Source organism: Stegastes partitus, unplaced genomic scaffold, assembly GCF_000690725.1.
Source record: "Stegastes partitus isolate 25-593 unplaced genomic scaffold, Stegastes_partitus-1.0.2 Scaffold736, whole genome shotgun sequence".
In the NCBI taxonomy this organism is placed as follows: Eukaryota; Metazoa; Chordata; class Actinopteri; family Pomacentridae; genus Stegastes; species Stegastes partitus.
In genome coordinates this window covers 95615-115072 of record NW_007578467.1, presented here as the reverse complement: position 1 = coordinate 115072, position 19458 = coordinate 95615, and the positions used below count along the sequence as shown (strand labels likewise).

Genomic DNA, 19458 nt, shown 5'->3' with positions numbered 1-19458 from the left:
TTTTTTGGTTTATTTTGGCCGCGGAGAGCGCGTTTTGCTGGCCAGGAGCGCGCAGTGTGGCACACGCTGGAACAAACAAAAACACAAAACAGCTCAGTGCAGCGCAGGCAGGTTTCCCTTTTATAAAAAGCGGAGCAGGAGCAGCAGGAGAGTTACGGTAGTCCTCCCGGTTAAAAGCGGTGTCCGTGCGTGATAAGAAGACTGAAAACAGCCAACCGGGATATTGACGGAGAAGAGTCCGCGGCGGAACTTAGGATATGGCGGCTGTGAAGACGTTCGACCTTCTCGTTGGAGTTGTTTTAGTTTTCCAGTGCTTGGGGAATGTGCAGGGCGAGATCGCAGCCGGTAACGGTAAGCAAACAAGCAAATAACCGAGACCTGTTATTTTTTGCAAGTTGGTGCACAAGTCCATCTGCAAAGCATGCATGAGATACATGATGCACACACAGGTGGAGAGGTGTTTGCGTTTTTGCGCTCGGATTGTTTGTTGCTGCAGAAATCCTCTGTGTCTCAGGTTATGTGTGTGTGTGTGTGTGTGTGTGTATGTGTGTGTGTGTGCAGGAGTGGACAGACTCCTCGTAGCTGTTTATTTTAAGAAATTATTAGACTTACCAAAAAAAAAAAGGGCACTCATGACCCACTAACTTACTCTCTTTTGTCTCGATCAGAGGTTTTATTCTAATTATGTTTTCACAACTACTGCCAGCCTCAGTTAATTGCTTTGCTCTCTCCATATTTGCTCATGCAGTGCCTTCAGGCTGGTTTATTCATGTACAGTAACATGTCATTTACTTCAGCATGTTGGAAGCCTTCAACAACTGCCCCTCAAGCTGATTTATAATCCAGATTGTCCTCTTTCCTCTGTCACTACCTGTAAGATGGATGTGTCGCCCATCTGCAACTTTTAGCAGCTCTGACTGGTGCAGGTGCTTTTTTTTTTTCTTCTTCTTCTTTCTGCTGGATACCTGCAGGTTCTGTCCCTCTTGATACTCCCTGACTGTACTGGAGGATGAGGACTCCAGTGTGAACAATATCCCCACTGTGAAGCCACAGCACCTAAAGTTCCCCTAATCTCAGATCTGGTCCATCCCAGCTTGGCCTTCAGACACACACACACGGTGGAATAAGTTGATGCCAACGTTGGTTCTGTTCACACAGGCGAGCTCTTGTTTCCCGGAGCTTTTATTGCTGGCAGCGGATTTTCATCACGTATCAGATAGTGGTTGGAGAAATGTTCGTCTCTTCCTGACAGTGACTGTAAATTAAACTCGCATGTGTGTGAGCGCAGACCACAGAGCTGCAGGAATGTACGACTGTTTGGAAGAGAGAGAGAGAGAGATGTGCTATCGGCTGTGTGTGAGCGTTTGCACAGAGGCACACAAGCTCATCTTTTTTTTTTAACACTTTTACACTTTGGGTTTCAATCAATCTCCGGGGCTGTGCTGCGCTCCGGCTCATTTGACATCAGCTTAAAAACGTCAGCTTGTTTCAGACTTGCAATTTGTGTTTCTCAGGGCAAAACTGTCAGATTAAAGCTTGTTTTACAGATTCCAGATGAAGGAAATCTCCGCAATTCTCCACAGTGCTTCATCACTCCATCTCCTGCCCGAGCTGGACGCACTTTAAACCGAGTTCCCCTGTATGTAGGACAGTATTTTTAGACATCTGGGTGAGGTGCTTCCCTTGTGCTTCCCTGACCTCCACTCTTGTGCTGCTGGAAGGAACACTGTCCCTCCTAAGATAGGCCTGTATTAATAGAGCGCAGGTGTACTCCTCCACTCTCTGCAAGTCCACCGGGAGGACATAATGCACCATTCATGACCAGAAAAGCTTTCTGAAAGTATCTTCGCAGCTCCAGCAGAGCACTGAGATTTGAGGACTGGTTGAAACATTCATTTTCCCCTCCTTGTATTTATTAGTTAGATGAGCTGTGCAGAACATCTGGGCGAAATTACACAACATCCTGTGAGCTTAGAGCTTAGTGTATTTTTTTTTTTTCTAAAAAAGCTTTCAGTTTGTGGCTCTGTGATGTTCGTTCACCCGGTGATACACTCAGCAGTGGCACTCTCAGAAAATTGGGGGCTGATTTTGGGGTTAATTTGCACTCCGGTGCTTTTCTCGGAGTGGAAAAAGAGATGTTCCACTAGAGTCTGGAGAGCGGCTGCATGTGCGATATGGGGAATAAGAGGGAGAGCGTGAGAGAGAGTCTTGCCTCGTGTAATGATGTGGTCTGATTTAAAAGCCTGTGCTGAAGGCTGTTAATGTGCTAAGATTGCGGTTGTGTGTGGAATTTCATTTCGTTGCGGATGCTGGGAGTGGAGTTTCCTTACAGGCTTGAGGAGGTTGATAGAGGGTTAACCCGCTCACAGCGCTGCAGCGATGTGGACGTCTCCAGCTTCCAGCGGACCATTCCTCATCCATCATGCTGCCAGCAGCTGCCTCTGCAATCATACGAACACACACACACACACACTCAGAGTCACATAGGAGCTGCAGGGGAACATGCAGAAGAGTTTCATGACTTCATGGATCCAGTTCCATGTTGGTGAAATACCTGCATCCACTGAGCTTCAACTAATCTCATAATGAAGCTCTCATTAGTAATCTGTCTGTAGTGAGTCATGTTTGACTCTTTCTGGCGGGGGGAAAAGAAAAATACCCTGATGACATGTATGAACATGTTCTACATCCACCTGCTTTTATGCACAATTTCAAATTGTGCACAAAAAGAGGGCAAATGCCAGAAATGATCTCAAAAGGGTTTTGATGCTTGGGTGAGGGGGAAGGAGTTGCTGTATCGATAAAAACATTTGAAACATCATGAAGTACTTGAAGCAGAAACTCTAAAGATGAACATTTGTGGTGGAAGTCTACTTAGTGGTGGTTCAGTGACACTTGTGAATTAGCACCACCAGCTAACAGTGGAAGTGCAAAGTCATTTTCTCTTGCTTGGTTTTCACAACTTCAGCAACATCTGTGCAACATTTGGATGAAAACTTTGCTTTTCATCTCAAACGCTGCCACGTCTTTCTCTTCTCCTTCCCATGCTTTGGAGATGATTCACAACACAAACTGTCCTGCAGATAGAAAATGGGAGGTCCAGCTCAGTCTCCTTTAGCGAGGTGATTGTAAGCCTTCTTGGAATCTCACCCCCGCCATTCCTCCCCTCGTCTCCCCCTCTTTCTGACACTGCACATTTCAGAACGGACAGAATGAGCTGGCTTCTTTATTGGCCCTCTGAATGACCTGCTGAAAGGAGCTGCCGTGAATGGGCGACGGGGGTGGGGTGGTTTGAGGGAGGGGTGACAGACAGGGAGGGGTGGCGGCGGCCGGGCTCATTGTGCCGCCCTGTATGCGGCAACAGCGGGCCGTGCCATATCGTCCCCCCTTACCAGCATGCAACAGCAGCACCAGGTTCCTGCATTAGTCACGCCTGGCCCTTGTCGCCCTGCTCCCCGCCCCTCGTCGTCGGGGAAGAAGCTCAGCCCGTCGGCTTGAGAGGGCTGGAGCGCCACACAGAGTTCAATAGGCTCAGAAACAAAGAGCAAAGAGGCCACTAGTTAATGAAGCCCAGTGCAGTTAAGCTCCTCTTTAGGCTTTTTTTCCTCATTGTCTTTCATGTGGTTCAAAAGCTCCTTCATTTCCAATTGTTCAAGTGCCCTGCTTGAGTTATCAGGCCTTCGAGGTTGCACTAATCACTCCCTGGCATCTTCTCCTCTGTGAGATTTGCTCAGTGGATTCACAGCAGCAGCAAAGCTGTGTCCAAAATTCAAGTCTGTCAAGCAAGCTTGAAAAGGTCAGAGGCAGGAGACTTGTGATGGTTAAAGCAATACGGATCTGGATGTCAGTGGTTCAGTGAGCGATGACAAGCATTTTCCGTTCATGATAAACATCCCTTCTTTCACAGACGACTGCAAAGCTGCCAGTAGACCACAGTCAGGCTGTTATCTGCTCCTCCTGTTTTCTCTGCCGAGGGATGCTGCCATATAAGAACTGCTGGAACATCAGCTGAGCAGTGGAACGAGTAAAATGGTTTTTATTTTGGTGGGAGGAGTTGTGTTTTCTTTTGCCTGGAGGGGAAATTTTGAGAGGGCAACGAAGAGAGGGAGGAGGCAAACAGGCAGCTCTCCCTCTTCGCTGACCTTAACAGTGCAGCAGAAGACGATTACAGCAGAAGAAAAACAAAAACACACTCCAAAGTGCAGTCAGTGGTGATTAACAACGTAGATTATAGGAGGAAAAATAAATGGTGTAATAAAGGAAAATCGCTCCCTTGGGCACACTTCTACAGTTATACATTGTCAAACTAATGTTCAACGTTGAGCTCCAGGAATCATTTTGAAATGATGAAGTGCTCATATGCCTCAGTTGCTTTTTCATCATTTTGTTGAGCCCAAATCTTGAATGGCTGCCGTCCACAACATATGTAATTTGGTGGTACGTAACATAGCAGGATGTAGCAGGAATGATGATGTGTGGTGTGTCCAAATTCATCTTGATGCTCTGTGGTTGTGTTGAGTTTGTTCTTCAAATGAGGGTGCATGACAGAGAAGGATAATTTTCCATTAAGCGATGCAAGCGTGCTCCAAAAACTGGTGGGTCAAGAATCCAACAAGTCCAGCTGCTGGTGAAGAAAATAAACTTCATTTCCAGTCACTTGTTTTTAGGCTCATTGTACAACTATGCATAAAAAAAAAAGTTGGTGGAAACCAAATGCAAGAACATGCAATGGAAACAGGATTAGCAAATAAGGTGCATGAATACAGGAGTTGACTGCACTGCTTCACTAAAAATGTATTATTTTCCAGTGTTTAGTTGCTTTGGTGCTCTGATTCTTCTGCTGTGGTCTAATAGAACCAGGCTGGAAAATTAACGCCACCAAGACAGCACTAAGCTCTTAATCTTCACATAGTGGTAGTGGATGAAAACTTGGCTATTGAGCAACTTGAGGCAAAGACTGAGTCAATATAAATGATGAGACCAAGCTGGACTGCGTCTTGGTCAGTTGGTGTTGACAATCAGCAAGTAAAATCATTTAGTGTATGTTATATAAAGGCTCTAATCCTGCCAGTCGCAACAGGAATGATTTCCGCGACTCACATTGGCGACCAAGACAGCCAAACTCTCCTTCAGTTCTCTCTGTAGGCCCTACAGTCTTGCACGCCTCTCCTCCATCCAGGATCTCAGCCAAACCCTGAGCTCTTATTTTCTTTTTTTGGCCTTTTCAGGGCAAATCACCTGGCACATAAACAGTACAAGCTGCCAGTTGCCCTCTGTGTTTGTTCTGATACTGGAGGATGTGAGAATCCCTATTCTAGCGGGATTTGCTGGGTTGTTTAGTGTTTTGTACAGTGCATTTAGTCAGTTGTGAAGTTTATACACTTTTCTTTGGTCAAAATCTGTGCAAGTTGTTGGAAGCACTCACTGGTCTTTGTGGGCTGATCTTCAGGTGTGTCCCTTAAGTGGAGCGTGGCAGCTGAAAGGGTTGATCTTGAAGGTTTTTTATTTGAATAAACATCTGTTAAGTCGCTATGGATTGCCAAATCAGGTAACACAATAGTGACTGAGGGGATGACGCATGCATGCAGTTATATGAAAGTCCTTGGACTTACAGTTTTATGTACTGGGTGTCTGTGGAGACATTCCTGCGCAACATCACAACCTATGCTGTTAGGCTGGAAATTTGTTCGGCAGGTTCCTCTAGGGTCCATGTTAAGTAAATTTCATCGTCTGTCCAAGTCTGTGCGAGTCTGTGTGGACCCTACTATGGATGTACATGTGCAGCCCAGAAGTCTACGCTACAACAGCAGTAGTGTACATGTGTGGAATACTTAGATGCTGATCTACTGTGCATCCCTATACTGTGTCCTTCAAGTGACTAGAAAGTACTATTAAAACAAAAACTACCGTAGGCTGTCAATGTTCATGTTCACAAGAGAGTATACTCAAGGTTTTATTGATGCGTGTTCCATCACCCTGCAGTTGTCTTTCTGCTACAGAACACACCCATTCTTTAACTGACCTCTGTGTTCAGCTGCATACTGTTTTTTTCCCCCTCGCCTTGAATTGCAAGTGAATGTAACTGTGGCCGAACAAACAAAGGAAAGACCAAGCCTGGTGATACATAGTCCGTGGTACAAACTGCCAGCTGACTGGTTCACACAGTGTTTGGATCTTTGAGAAGTGAGGTTCAAGAAAAGGACTGCAATTCCTGCTTATCGCTATAGATGCTGCCAAAGAGAATGAAACGGAGATCTTTGCGACTGCCACTTGTACCTGGTTTCTTCTATGATAAATGTCTTTAGCTCTACATTGATACTTGATGCAAAGGTGCTTCTTTTGAGTCTTTGATGTAATGGGCTTTTCTTAAAGTTCAGTTTCTCCAGCTTAACTAGATTGTTGCTGCACCTGCCAAATATCCATATAAATAAGCCCAAAACACCATCACATGCAGCATACTTACTATTGACCCTCCGTTTGTAAAGTGGAAGTCTTTTAGGGTGCATTCTTTCCTTTGAAGTTAACTGGCCCTTGTTAATACCATTCACATGCACAGTGTTTCCACTTTTCTGGCACTTGGTGCATGCTAAAGACTGCTGGACCGTTGGATTATGGATGAACATATTTCTTTAGTTTGGCTGGTTTGATGTTTATTCAGGATTTATTTGAGTGACTCATTCAACCACAGCGGGTCTTAGAGGGGTTAAATACCAGCACCTATAAGCCTTATACACGCTAGTAAGAGGCTGGTATTTGAAAACAGTAACTTCAGGTCCACGGTGCTGAATTTTATATTTAACATAACATAAATGGCTGACTGGTTGTCGTTCAGCTGTGGGGTATGTAACAAGGCTCCCTGTTGAATAAAACCTGGTAAAACATCTCGAAGAAGTAATGGCGTGATACACAGATGGAGCGATTTCATGCTTGATGAACCTATATTAGACCTGTTGGGGAGACATTTAATCCCTTTACATATGCCTAATGGTGGATCAAGACAGATGGAAATGAATTAAAGGTGTTACAAATCGTAAAATGAAACAGTTTTTTCAAGTAATTTTAAGAAAACGTGGCGTTATTTAGATTTCAACCTTTATCTGGGTAGTTTTTTTCAACCCACAGACCCCAGTGGGTGCCCATACCATAGCTGTGCATCATAACATAAACCGGCTTCTTCAAATGTGAAAATTATGCACAGCATTTGCCGCTTATCCATGCATCCCCATGCAAAGAAATTGTGGAAAGAATCCAAAGACTTAATGCGCTCACTGAGGAAAGTTGAAAGAAGCAGCTCCCCAAAGGGGAACAAAGTGTTACATGCATTGCTATCATGAAGGCGAAGAGAGAGCTTGGCATTACAGGCCGTCCAGGCATGCCGAAAGAAGATAAGGTGTCCACCAGGCCAAGGAGTCTGTCACTTCACCCTGCAGAAGGCTTCATATCCTCAGCCCAGCAGGAGCGGCGGCTTGGCTTTGTCCCACTAAACCAAGTGTCACTCACGGGGTTTATGGCATGCTGCTGCATGCCTTCGCCTCTTACACTGTGTATTTGTGTCTGCCTCTCTTTTAGTCCCCACACTGCAGTTTCCACTGTTGTTTTCTTGCTTTTTACTCTTGACTTTTTTAGAATGCAGACAGGAGAGAGTGAAACAGATGACGGCAGGATCAGAATGTTGCTTTTAGGGCAAGGTTTCAAACCTCAGTCCAGATTGAAATTTGGCACTGAAGGCTTGGTCAGATTTTGTAGACTTCAAGGACGGCTGGAAACATTTCAGGCATTTGTCTTATTTTGTTAAAATAAAAGTTGGCTTTAGTCGTGCCGCTTACAAATTGAGTTAGGTGTTAGAATTGTTTTGGTAGTAGAGCCAAATCTTCTGCATTGTATTGGCACCAGTATTTTATTTTGAATTTGCAAACTGACCTCTTGCTAAACCCTTAACAAGTGAAAGCATGGCTGTTATTTGGCTCTGCTCTCGTGATGAATGATACTCCAGCATACTGTAAATAAACCTCTGGGTCTAAAAAGGGAAGTTTTGAAGTGCTTCAAATTTGCATTCTTCCCAACGGTCAGCACCGGGCACCTCCTGTGGTTGCAGAAAGAAGTCTGATTGTGTGGAAGTCTGAGAAAGTGACCCTTCTTCTCTCTTGATTTTTACCTCAGTAAACACATTGTGTTTATGGTCTCAACTGTGAATTTAAAGCCTCCTTCAATGTAGAACAATGTTCATTTTCTAAACTGTGCTCCCCCGTTTAGAGTACAATAGACTGTAAAGCAGGGCAGGATACAGGGCAGGGCTACAGTGTGATTGACAGGTTGCTACTGTGTTGGTGTCTCAAGTTCTCAGTCAGATCCACCTGTCGCTTGTGACAAAAAGAGCAAGATGGCGACAACCAAATGCCAAACATGAAGCCTCAAAACAAGGGTCCATGAAACAAATGGATGTCTCGTTGTCATCAATTTTTGTATGCAGTCTATAATACACATGTAAAGAGTTTAAAGGATAGGGCCTTTTCTGGTCAAAAACACAAGATCAGAAGTGTTAAAGGTGTTTGTCTGCCACAAATTACTTAGAGTAGTAAATGAGCTTTAATACAGTACCAAGGATCATTTCATACTACATTATTGCCTTGTTCACAACACCATATCCTTTCATGTAGTATTTTCCCACTATGTAGAAGTTGGTCCCAGATGCTACGATCGTGTAACAGAGTGTAAGCTAATGTTAGCGGCTACATCCTACTCTGTGTTGGATTTGGATAATTTTTGACACCACCAGCTCTAGCTAAACTCATAGGCCAAGCACATTGCTAAAAAGGTTGTTTTAGAGCAAAAAAAATTTCCTCTTAATTTTTTTCAACCATACTTATAATACTAACGAGCTAACGAAGTAGCCAGCAGGCGCAATACTGCAGCAAAGATGCTTCTTTATTCCCATGTTTTGGTGATGTTGCTAACTTTTAGCTTTGGCATCAATATTAAGTAAACTTTAGTACAATATTGTGTATGATGTGGCCATCAAGTGTATGTTTAAAATCTCTTCTAAAAGATTCTCCTTTTTAAACAATTTCTAGACATTAATACGATTTCACCCAATTGAAGTCAGGAGGTCATTAGCTTAGTTAGCTAGCTACATGTGATAAAAAAAAACATAGAGCGCAATTCTTATATTTAAAAAAAGATGGTTGCTAAATACCTGAAATACCTTTCAAAGCTTATTATAAATTTGAAGTGGTAAATGTGCCATTATTCACAAATAGCAGCTAGGTCAAGCTAACAGTCAATTGTAAGCGTTCAGCTTTTAGTTATTGTACTCGAGTGATTGATTCCCTACGTTTTTTAATTAAGTTTTTGTCTGGAAAATGCAAAATACCTTCATTTTGTACAGTGAGTGCAATCACATTTAACCTGACTGTTACTGAAGCTTCGACTGATCAGTTTATTGGTCTATTTATCATGTTAATAGCATGCTCAACCGGTAAACCATCAATTACAGTTAAGTAACATGCAGTCGTATACTGTTTGCTATAAATCAAAACTGCCTGGCGTAGCATGTAGCCTTTGTGATCATTAGCCTGCTAATGATGTGCACACTTGGGTATGTTCGAACAATGTTTTGAACGGTGCCAAGCGAATCCTCGCAGACGTTGATGTGCTTTTTCTTGCTGTAGGTCCAACAGCGCTGCCTTTGTTACTCTGCCCGGAAAGTGTCTCCATGTCCCCTGTCCAGAAGTTTCTCTTTCCCCACCAAACTCGTCCTGACAAAGAACAAGTATGCCCCGCAGCAACTGCTTTTCATAGTGCAACACAGGCTGCACAACTCTGACGGGCCGGAGCATTTTTGGGTGAAATGAAAGGGTTTGCAGCCACCAGTGTATTTCTGTGTGAGAAAGCAGGGAATAGATTGTGACTTTGATGACAGCTGCAGAGTTGTTTTCAGTTGCCACCTTGCATCCATAATGTATATAGACAGAATAAATCTTTAGGATGTGGAAACTGCTTTTTTTTGCTTTTATGTGCTTTCCTTAGTGAACACATCAATTTTGTAGGAACGTCGTAGTGGGTTGAATGCCATTAGTGGATGTCTTACAACATGAAATGCCAGAGAAATTTAAACCGACTCAGATTTATGGTCCCTGTAGCCTCGGGTACTTAAAATTGGATATTGCTATCTGTCACTGTTGGTTCTGGAAAGAGGTCAGCATTGTTTTGCGACTGTTTTTGGCTTATTCCCTTCTCGAGTGAGTCATGCAGATACAACACAGCGATTTTTGTAACGCATCTTTCAGCTTTCTGATGATTTTGCTGTGCATCGCTTGACCCTTCAGGAATCAAGCCTGCCAGGAATGAGAGGATAAAGGAGTCTTCCCAGAACCCAGCGGAGGTTTCTGGAGGTCAGCGTGGTTTTTGTTTGTAGCACACAGCCTTAGACGAACTAGTTTCAGAATCCTGCAGCTGTCTAACCTCCCAGCTTCACACTGAGATCATCCCGAAGCTGAAACCAGGAGGCCACTTGGCTGCAGGACTCAGTAGTATATTTCCATCTGTATTTTTTTTTTTCTTGCACTTGTATTGGTGACTTAGCTGAAAGAAAAACAAAGAATCATACAAACTGTGCACCGCATGAACTCAGCATCTCAGACCTTTTCTTTTGGGTATACAAACAAATAGCATCATGTAAACAGCACCAGCCATATAAAGACCACAACTGGTGCCCACTGCCCTCCCAATAGTCATACTGGGTTTACAATAGTAAACATCCAAATAATATGCACAGTCAGTTTAAGAGTACAAATCTGAGTACTGCTTACGACTAGTTTTTCTTCTTCTGACTTGATCCAACAAGTTTGATTAAAAGAAAATAGGCCAAACCAAAAAAAAAATCAACAAGTGATTCTGGTAAATGGTTTAGTTTGTGCCAGGTGTTCAGGTTTCTGTCTCCTTGCCAATGCCTACTGGCTGAGAGTCACTCCCAGAGCGCAGCACAGAGCCAGGAACAAAGGCTCGCATTGAGTCTTTGTGGTGATGAATTGCAAGGTGTAAGAAGCGCCTTTGTATGGGTGCACTGTGAGTCGGAGAAAATAGGAGAGACCGGGAGCAGTTCTCATGAGCTGCCCAGGTAACTGGAAGCTCTCAGGTCTTAATCCACTGCCCTGTCCACTGTCCACTGTGCACCCGCTGTTTAGACTTCATTCCGTTTTCTTTTTACAGTCTACCAAGAACTGATATCGCTGGAGGTCTGGGTGTGGTGAAGTGTGCACGTTACGATCCAGAAGGCAATAACACATCAATTTAATAGCCACAACAGATCAGAGTCTGTGGTTTGTGAACACTGCGCTGGCTGGTCTGCGAGCCTGGGTCTGACTGCTCTATTAAATATTTGTCTTGTATAACTGGGCATGAATGTGTCTCTGAATAGTTTGCATTATCCCTTTTTTTTTTCTTTCTTTGACATAAAAGACGGTGTGAGGAGGAGAAAGTGGGAGGGCAACTCTCAGTAGTTTCCTTCCTTTGGGCTGATGGGTCTTTTGTTTCGTCTTTGTGCAGTGTTTGCTCACCGAGTGTCAGTGAGAACGAACGCTCTTCAGATGTGGGCCATTCCTCCTGAAGTACTCCGTCACCACTCTAGGACTGTTGAACTGCTCGACATTAGAAACCTCTAACTGTTTCCAGCAGAAACGTGGGGTATTCAACTGCTAGAATACATTTACTTTTGGCAGCCAAAACTGCCCCTTTCCAAAGAAAGAGATAAACAGCATTTGTTATGAAGGGATTCTGAGAGAGGAGCCCTCACAGCATCATAAAGTAGTAATTGACTCCCGTTTAAAGGCCTTTGTCTCCTGTGCCACAGAATTCACTAATTAGACGGCAAGTAAATTAGTGTGAGCAGTTTAATTATGAATGTGTTATTCATAGCATTGCACAAAGCTAATAAATGTGCCCTTCCCTCAAACAGGTGGGACGGGAGTGAAACCATGCAATCAGTATGAGTGACAATAAAAAATTTACATTCAACTATGGGGTCATAAAAGTACGGAGGCCCTGAGATGCCAAAAATACCAACACTGGCAACGAACAAAATAAAAGATAATGAGAACGCTCCAGGAAATGTTAAAAAAACAACATTTCAGAAACATAAAATTTTGCAACACTCAACAACATTCGAGGAAACATTTCAGAAAATGCAACGACAAAACAGGCAACACATCATCTTAAATATCAAAGAAACAGAACAGTTGTTGCAAAAACAAATTTAGATTTAAGATTTGACAACACATTCACAATAATGAAACAGAATTCATGACACTTTTCAAAACACATTTGAGAAAACAGCAAAGTTTTAAAATTTGTTATCTTCTATGTTTCTTTTATAGTTTCCTATTAAATTATGTTGTCTTTTTGCACCTCAAGGCCATCATACGAAAGGTAAAATAAACTATAAATGGACCTTATTCTCAGCGTCCAGCCTCATTGTGGTGTTACTGTCTAACCCAGAGGCAGTGGTGAGGGGTTTATCATCGCTCTGGTGTCCCACAGCAACCAGAAGCTGTTATGTGTCTCGGCTCGAGGAGGTCCAGCTATTGATTAAATGTCTGCTCTGTTCCCCCTTCACCTGAAGGCCTCTGGTATCGCAGATGCTGGCAGTGGTCAAAGTGCCAACTCGCTCGCTGCCAGCCCAACTTCATCTAAATACATTTATTTAAGTCATAAATAAAGAGTTGTGGGGACATCATTTGATGTGTGTGATGCAATAGATATTACCTCTATTTTGTCTTTGGCTTGATAAAATGAAAGAGCTGCTTCCCAGCACATATTGAATAGGGGTCAAATATGAAATACCCTCTCTCTAGAGAGCTGCCAAACCAGTGATATATGCCCTGAAAATCCCATCTATCGACAAGGAGCCAAAATTGAAAATGAGAGGTGGCGATATGAATATAAATGAGTTATTTGATGTCCTTTTTTTTGCCATGAGCCTGCCCCAAACGGCTGCCAGGCGTGCTGGTTTTCTTTTGAAGGCCTCTACTGGCTACTCAGTCCTTCAATAATCTCTCATTTCCCTGCTGCTACAAAGCCAATTGGACTGGTGTTTGTGACATAACACGGTTTTTAATATGTCACTCAATGTCACATTGCCTTTTCTGAAAACGCTATTAAATATCACTGTGACAGCGATTCTTGTCGGAGCAAAGCTGCTACGTGTCAACTAAATAAAAAGGGTGTTTCATGCTTATTAGACATTAAGGATTCCAGAGTGCCACCCAAAATAGGAGATGACTTTTAAAAAATGTCAATTAGAGTGATGCTTCCTGAATTGAACACAACAGAAGGCATTTGAAAATCATGCACGAGGAATAAAAAGCAAAGTTAAGAAGGAAGGAAATGTGCCAAAAGTGGTAAAAAGCCAACTCTGAACTGAGAGTTGAAACAAAATGTTTTCAGTGAAAAACTTTGCAGCTTCGGGGCTTCTTTTGTCTTAGCCACATGCAGAGAGTTTGCGGGAGTGTTTTCCTCAGTGGTTGAGAGGATCAGCTCAGATCAGACGAGACGATCGGATCATCGGATCATGCGCTGAGGGAAATACTGTGTTTTATTGTTTGCACGTCATCTCTGCAAGCAATTAGGACCGAGCAGGATGAATTGGGAAGTTTATTGAAAGGTCAAAACCAATATATCCATGATCTGTCTGCAAGCTTTTGTGGATCCATGCCTGTGTTTGTGTGTGTATTTGTGTAAATGTGAGTCCTGCCTCTGTTTGAAGCTATTGAACAGCCACTTCACAGTGAGCCATAAACAGCTGTCAGCTATTGCTTGTGCATTGTGTGTAAACATATGGAACGGGTGGGATATTTTGGGATTATTCTCTGCAGAATCCCATTGATGCAAGGATAAAGATGAAGGTCAGGGCTGCTTACTTAGCACCTCTTATTGTGGCATAATTTCTCAAAGTCTTTTGTGTACAGCATGCAGAAGCTGCTGATAGCTCATGATGAAAAGTGACATCTTGGGGGAATCGTTAATGTTAGCAGGGTTGGCCACCTGGATCGGTCTTTCTTAGTTAAAACTTGTTAGCCTAGTTTGCTAGTGTCTGAGCGGAATACCAATTTGTACGTGTACATGGTGTATCCTCCCAAATCTTGACTGACAGTTTTTGTTGCTAACTAACTCTATGAGGGCTAAAAAAATATAGAAAATGCCTTCTATGAAAGTCCATGGGCTATTTAGTGGCCAATAGCTATATCCAAAGTCACTCTCACATCCACTATTCCCTTAGAGTTAGACGGCAGTTCAGTCTGAAGTGAAAAGCCAATGGAGATTTGACATTTATGCACATCTCCACTCCACTCAGGCTCCACTGCTTGGATTTAGGAGTCCAGCACTGCCAAGATGTCGAAGGTTGGAGTCACCACACGGACAGTGCGTTCCAATATCCATACTGCCATACTATGTAATAGACCAGAAGAAGATTTACTTTGTCCCGATATGTCGTATTTCAAATGAGGCATGCCAAAAGCACCTACTACATCTGGCTGGATTTTGCAGCGTCCGAGCCAGCTTGCTTATCTGACCCACAATCCTCTGGGCAGTTACATCACATGCGTCTCGCACAAGTATAAACAAGATTAAGCAGCACACAGACAGACGACGGCTCACTACAGACTGCAGCGGTCAAACTTTAAGGCACATTATGATGATGGAGTAGTCTGTCCCGATGGCATGTGGGCTGCATGAAACAGTATGTACTTTGTAAGGGCAGCTGCTGTACATGCTTAAAGTACAAAAAAAAAAGAAAAACTGCAATTTGGAGTGCAGCCCTGGTTTCAAAACCTAACTTTTGGAAAACAGTGGGTGAGGTCAATATGTCTGTAAAGCTTTGACATCACATGTAAATCATGTTTGTGCTATTTTCACCCCATGCACTATAGAAGATAAATTTCTCCAGATTCACACATTTAAATAAGATTCTACTATATAGAAATTAGGATTTATTGTAGTTCAGCCTTGGCCTCGTTTCTGTTATTCGTGCACAATGAAAGATTACACGTCTTCTGTCTTGACTGCCGTTGCATAAATATACTCGAAAGTATTTAAAATAATGTCGCAATGGTGGCAGTATCTTTAGAAAACAACAATTTAAATCAACTTTAAGAGCAAAACAGTGGACATTAATGACCATGTGTGAAAGTAAATCTCAGATCAATGAGATGTAAACAGACTAACTAATCCAGTGGAGCGACAAGAGAAGAGAGTGATTAGCAATTGAGCTGTAATTATTGCTTGGCTGCTGCCTGAGCTGCTACAAGGCGGCCCAGAATGACCCTGAGTGACTGACTGAGGATGTGTTTTTAATAAGCTGGTGGTCACATAATGCATTATGAGCGTTCACACATCTTGTATGGCTTATCTCATGTTCCGTCCAATCTGTTTATCACCATCTCCGACTCTCATTTCCCCTCCCACCCAGTTCCTCATTCTCATTTGTCTTCCTGCCCCAGTTTTTTTTCTTTATACATGTGGGCTGAGTAGCTGTCTCAGCCGTCTTCGGCTGCTTCATCCGTCTTCTGAGTTTAGTTGTGTAGCATGTCCTTCACCCGCTGCCAGCTCGAGCTGATGAAGAGTCTGGAGATCAATAACACTGTGATAACACGGTGAAGAAAGAGGATATGAATCGATAACATTCTGAAATCACCGTCACACCCAACAAAACAGGCCTCTAATGACACATCACACTGAGAATTTTTGGTGGTGTATTGACCATAATTACTCATATTTTGTTGATAACAACCAAATATCAACCATACATGTTGCTGTTTTTATTCCAAAAGTCTCTTCTCTTCGGAAAGGCTTTCTACAAGTTCCAGGAAGATGACCTGAGATTTCTATATGGCTCTGACTGCATCCAAGTTTCAGAAACTTGTGAAATCGAGTTTCATTCAGCTGCTTCCTGTTGGAACCAAAAACAGTATTACTACAATGAAATTGGCTGCTGTAGGTGCGAGTGAGTCATGAAATGAAAGCTCCGTATAGATCTTCTAAAGGTTTATCAGGTGCCAAAACTCATATCATCGGTTTCGGGAAAGTTACACCAAATGGCCAACTCAGAAACCCCCTACCTGAAACCATAAATCTCGCTCAAGAGCTGAGACAGGTTTAACGTCTTTCCCTTGACGTAGTGTTTTGTTTTAGTTGTGGAGCCCCCTGCACAGGGCTGAAGTCGATGCGAATGTAGTTTAGGTGCTGGCAGTCTGAGCTAAAGTTCATCTCAGAGGTGTTGGATGAGGTTGAGATCACGGTTCAGCGCACAATATAAGCGTTTAAACTGCTACCACAAAGCTGGAAGCACCAGGTTGTGTGTAGTATCGCTGTATGTTGCTGCATTAGGATTTACAGCACTTTACTAGATGAAATCCACAATGCCTCCATGCATGATGTAACAGCTAAAAAGCAAAAAGCTGCTTCATTATATTTTATCTGAGAGGAAGAACAGAGGGAGGCAGAGCAGGCAGTCAGTCTGATCGCATGGCCCTCAACTTGACCCTTGATCTTTCTTTCGCAGCAAGAAAAGACCTCGATCAGACTCCCTGACTCAACTGCCCGTTGGCTAAATTCATCCCAGTGTCTGGGTTAGAGGGAGGCAAACACATTAACACTGTGGTGTCGGCCTCTGGCCAAATAAAGCACTCACCAGCAGAGCTTGTACAAATACCCTGCTCACTGGCAAATATAAATATGGGCGCGCAGACACTGGAAAGGTTTCTAATCGATGAGCAAAGACATTAATGAATAGGTGCATAACCCTTCAACCTTTTACAGCTTCAGTAAAGACTTTCGGTCAAGGTTGGGAAAGTTGTCCCACGGGACAAGGGGAGTAATTGATTTCAGGAGAAAGCTGATTTGTAGAAAAGCTTTTCAGAACTATTTGAATGCTATAAACGTGTCCCGTGTAATTACATTGACTGAAAATACCGCAGGACAGCTCAAGAGCTTCAAATCATTTGGGGTGTCTCGTCATAAAACTGGCAATCAGAGTAAATTATTAACATTTGTGCTGCATGTGTTCTGCTGTTGAGTATCAGTATAGAGAGAAATGCTTTAAACCCCAACGTGTTGTCTATTTATTCATCCTGGCATTTGCAGGGAGCAGATTCTGAACATTCAGCAATAAATCTTTGTTTACAGCAGAAAACCACTGACAGAGAAAAGCTTCGGGGGGCTTTTAGGATTGTTAAGGTCAGTGGAGCCTCATAAAGTTTGCCATTTTTCAGAGTAAAAGTACTCCCTCTCTCTCTCTCTGCGCATGTTGGGATTTGTTTGGAGTGTTCAACCTCAGAAGCATTAACGTGTAAATCTGCTGCACAACAGGCTCATAAGAACACATTACACATAAAACTTTATGAGTGCTTTATCAGAACAGATAAGTTTGACATTATGATGAATAAATGCTTTCCTCGCTGCCCTCTCTAAGTGCAGTTAAAATTACTGTAATATCACAAGTACTTGTTTAAAAAGGTTGGACACTGCAAGTCACTTATTGTACGTAGTTTAACATTTACTGAAATTTAATTACATGCTTTTTTCTGGTCGGTATGTCGTGAACTATTGTTGCTTAACAACTTAACTGGGAGTGTCAAGCATAGTCAGGTTAAATGCTTACTGGTGGAGTCTTTATTCTGCAATGTGGCTGCTCACAAAGCTGTTATTTATTAGTTTATAAGCGAGAGTTACCAATGAATGTTTGTCTACTTTGTGTCTTGATCGTTTACCGTATATAAAGATGGACAAAGCCAATGCGTCGTCACCTATAGGTTTTCTAAGATGTACTTTGAAGCTCAGTGTTTGACTCTGGCTGTCGACAGCTCAACTCTCGACTAATCAAATTAGTATTAGAGATCAAAACCACTTTTTGCACTAAACTGTAAACACGTTTTTCCACTTTAGAGTTGGTTTATTTTAACATGGGACTTAAAGGGATTGACTCATTTTTGGAGCCAGCCTCAAGTGGCCATTCAAGGAACTGCAGCTTTAGTGTGTTTTTTAGTTCACCTCGTCCGAAATTTGGATGTTATGAAAGCAACAACCAAAGACTTTATGACATTTCAATCATAAAAAATACAGCAATGCAATAAAGACAGTTTTTTGAGATTTCAGTTGGACTTTAAACCTGCAATTTGTGATTTTTTTTTGGTCACTTTCATTTTAATGTATTATTGCCTTTTTAGCTGACATGAGAAACTCGGCAGAATTTCCTTTTTATACAAACGGGATCTGGAAATATCTGAAAATACAGAGCAGTGTTAAAATGAGATTAAAGTTGTGTTTCTGCCATTGTCATTGTTTATAGTCAAACATTTATGCTCCTTTTAGCTCCGTTTTTGGTCTCCACCAGCTCCTGAGGGAGATTTTAGGCTGTTTTGCTGCTAAATGCTCCACTATGTTCACCAGCTAGTTGTCAGTTGTTTCTATCGGCTGTTTGGTGCTTTAGGTCCCTTTAGCTGAAACCAGTTTCTTCCTGCATCTGAAAACTTGTGCAAAGCAAACCAGAACTGCCAAGACGCAGGCTGCAAAACCAAAACAATGAGCTCAAAAGACACTAAAATCATGTACAGCTGAGAGAAAGTGCAGATTTGGCTTCTTTACTTGCTGCTAGCTTCACATTGTAACACTGTCATGAGATCAATTTTTAATCGAAAAATATTGATTCCAGCTGCATTAGATTAGATTTGACTTTTATTCATCTAAAAACTAACCATGTCACATTCAGAAAAACTTTGTTTTGCACAAATTAGCAGTCGGGGGCCCTTAAAAAACTGTAAAAACACATCTGATGAAACAGTTTCTTGCTCCATATCCATTCAAAATAGGTCTATTTTGTTTTTGTAGTTTGTTTTTCATGCGTTGCTGTTGTCTGTACATGCCTGCAGCCCCTCAGGTTGTGTTTAGGTAACATACATGCAGGCAGGTAAATCACCTCCTCCGGTCCGGGTGACACAGGGATTTCTGAGCTTCACCCGGGGGTGTTTGTGTCCTGTGGCAGATTTGCAGTGACAGGCCTGTGCTGAGACATGACAGGCAACACATCCGGCTTGATATGAGGCTACAATCACGCTGACAGGCAGGTAATGAAAGGCCCCGTCTCCCTGACACCCCGACTGTCCCACTCGGTGCCGGTGCTGGAGTGGATTGCGGAGTGATCGACGGTGATAATTTGACCCTGTCTGTCAGGGCGACTTTCTTTATGGTGTGGCATCGCTAAGGGGACTTGATTGTCTTGGTGGTTGCAGGTTGTCCTCTTAGATTGTGGATGCACTTAATCTGTCACATTGTGTGTGTTTATGGAAGTCTGGCTCCCAAATTTTTGTCTTGAAGATTCAGTAGTTTGAGCTAATGAGACTTTCTGGTGTTGGTCAGATATCGTAATAAGTCAATTGAACAACATATTTTGCACGTTTGTTATTGAAA

The 19458-nt window shown here is 42.7% G+C and overlaps 1 protein-coding gene across 1 annotated transcript in view; it reads left to right on the top strand.

The window, feature by feature from the left end:
* Positions 1-9: 9 nt before the first annotated feature.
* The window catches only part of plxdc2b (plexin domain containing 2b), a 111285-nt gene continuing 91836 nt past the window's right edge, over positions 10-19458 (top strand). Inside the window, exon 1 of the mRNA XM_008291328.1 lies at positions 10-351. Coding sequence (XP_008289550.1) covers positions 258-351 — 94 coding nt within the window. The 5' untranslated portion in view covers positions 10-257. The remainder of the gene's footprint in view (positions 352-19458) is intronic.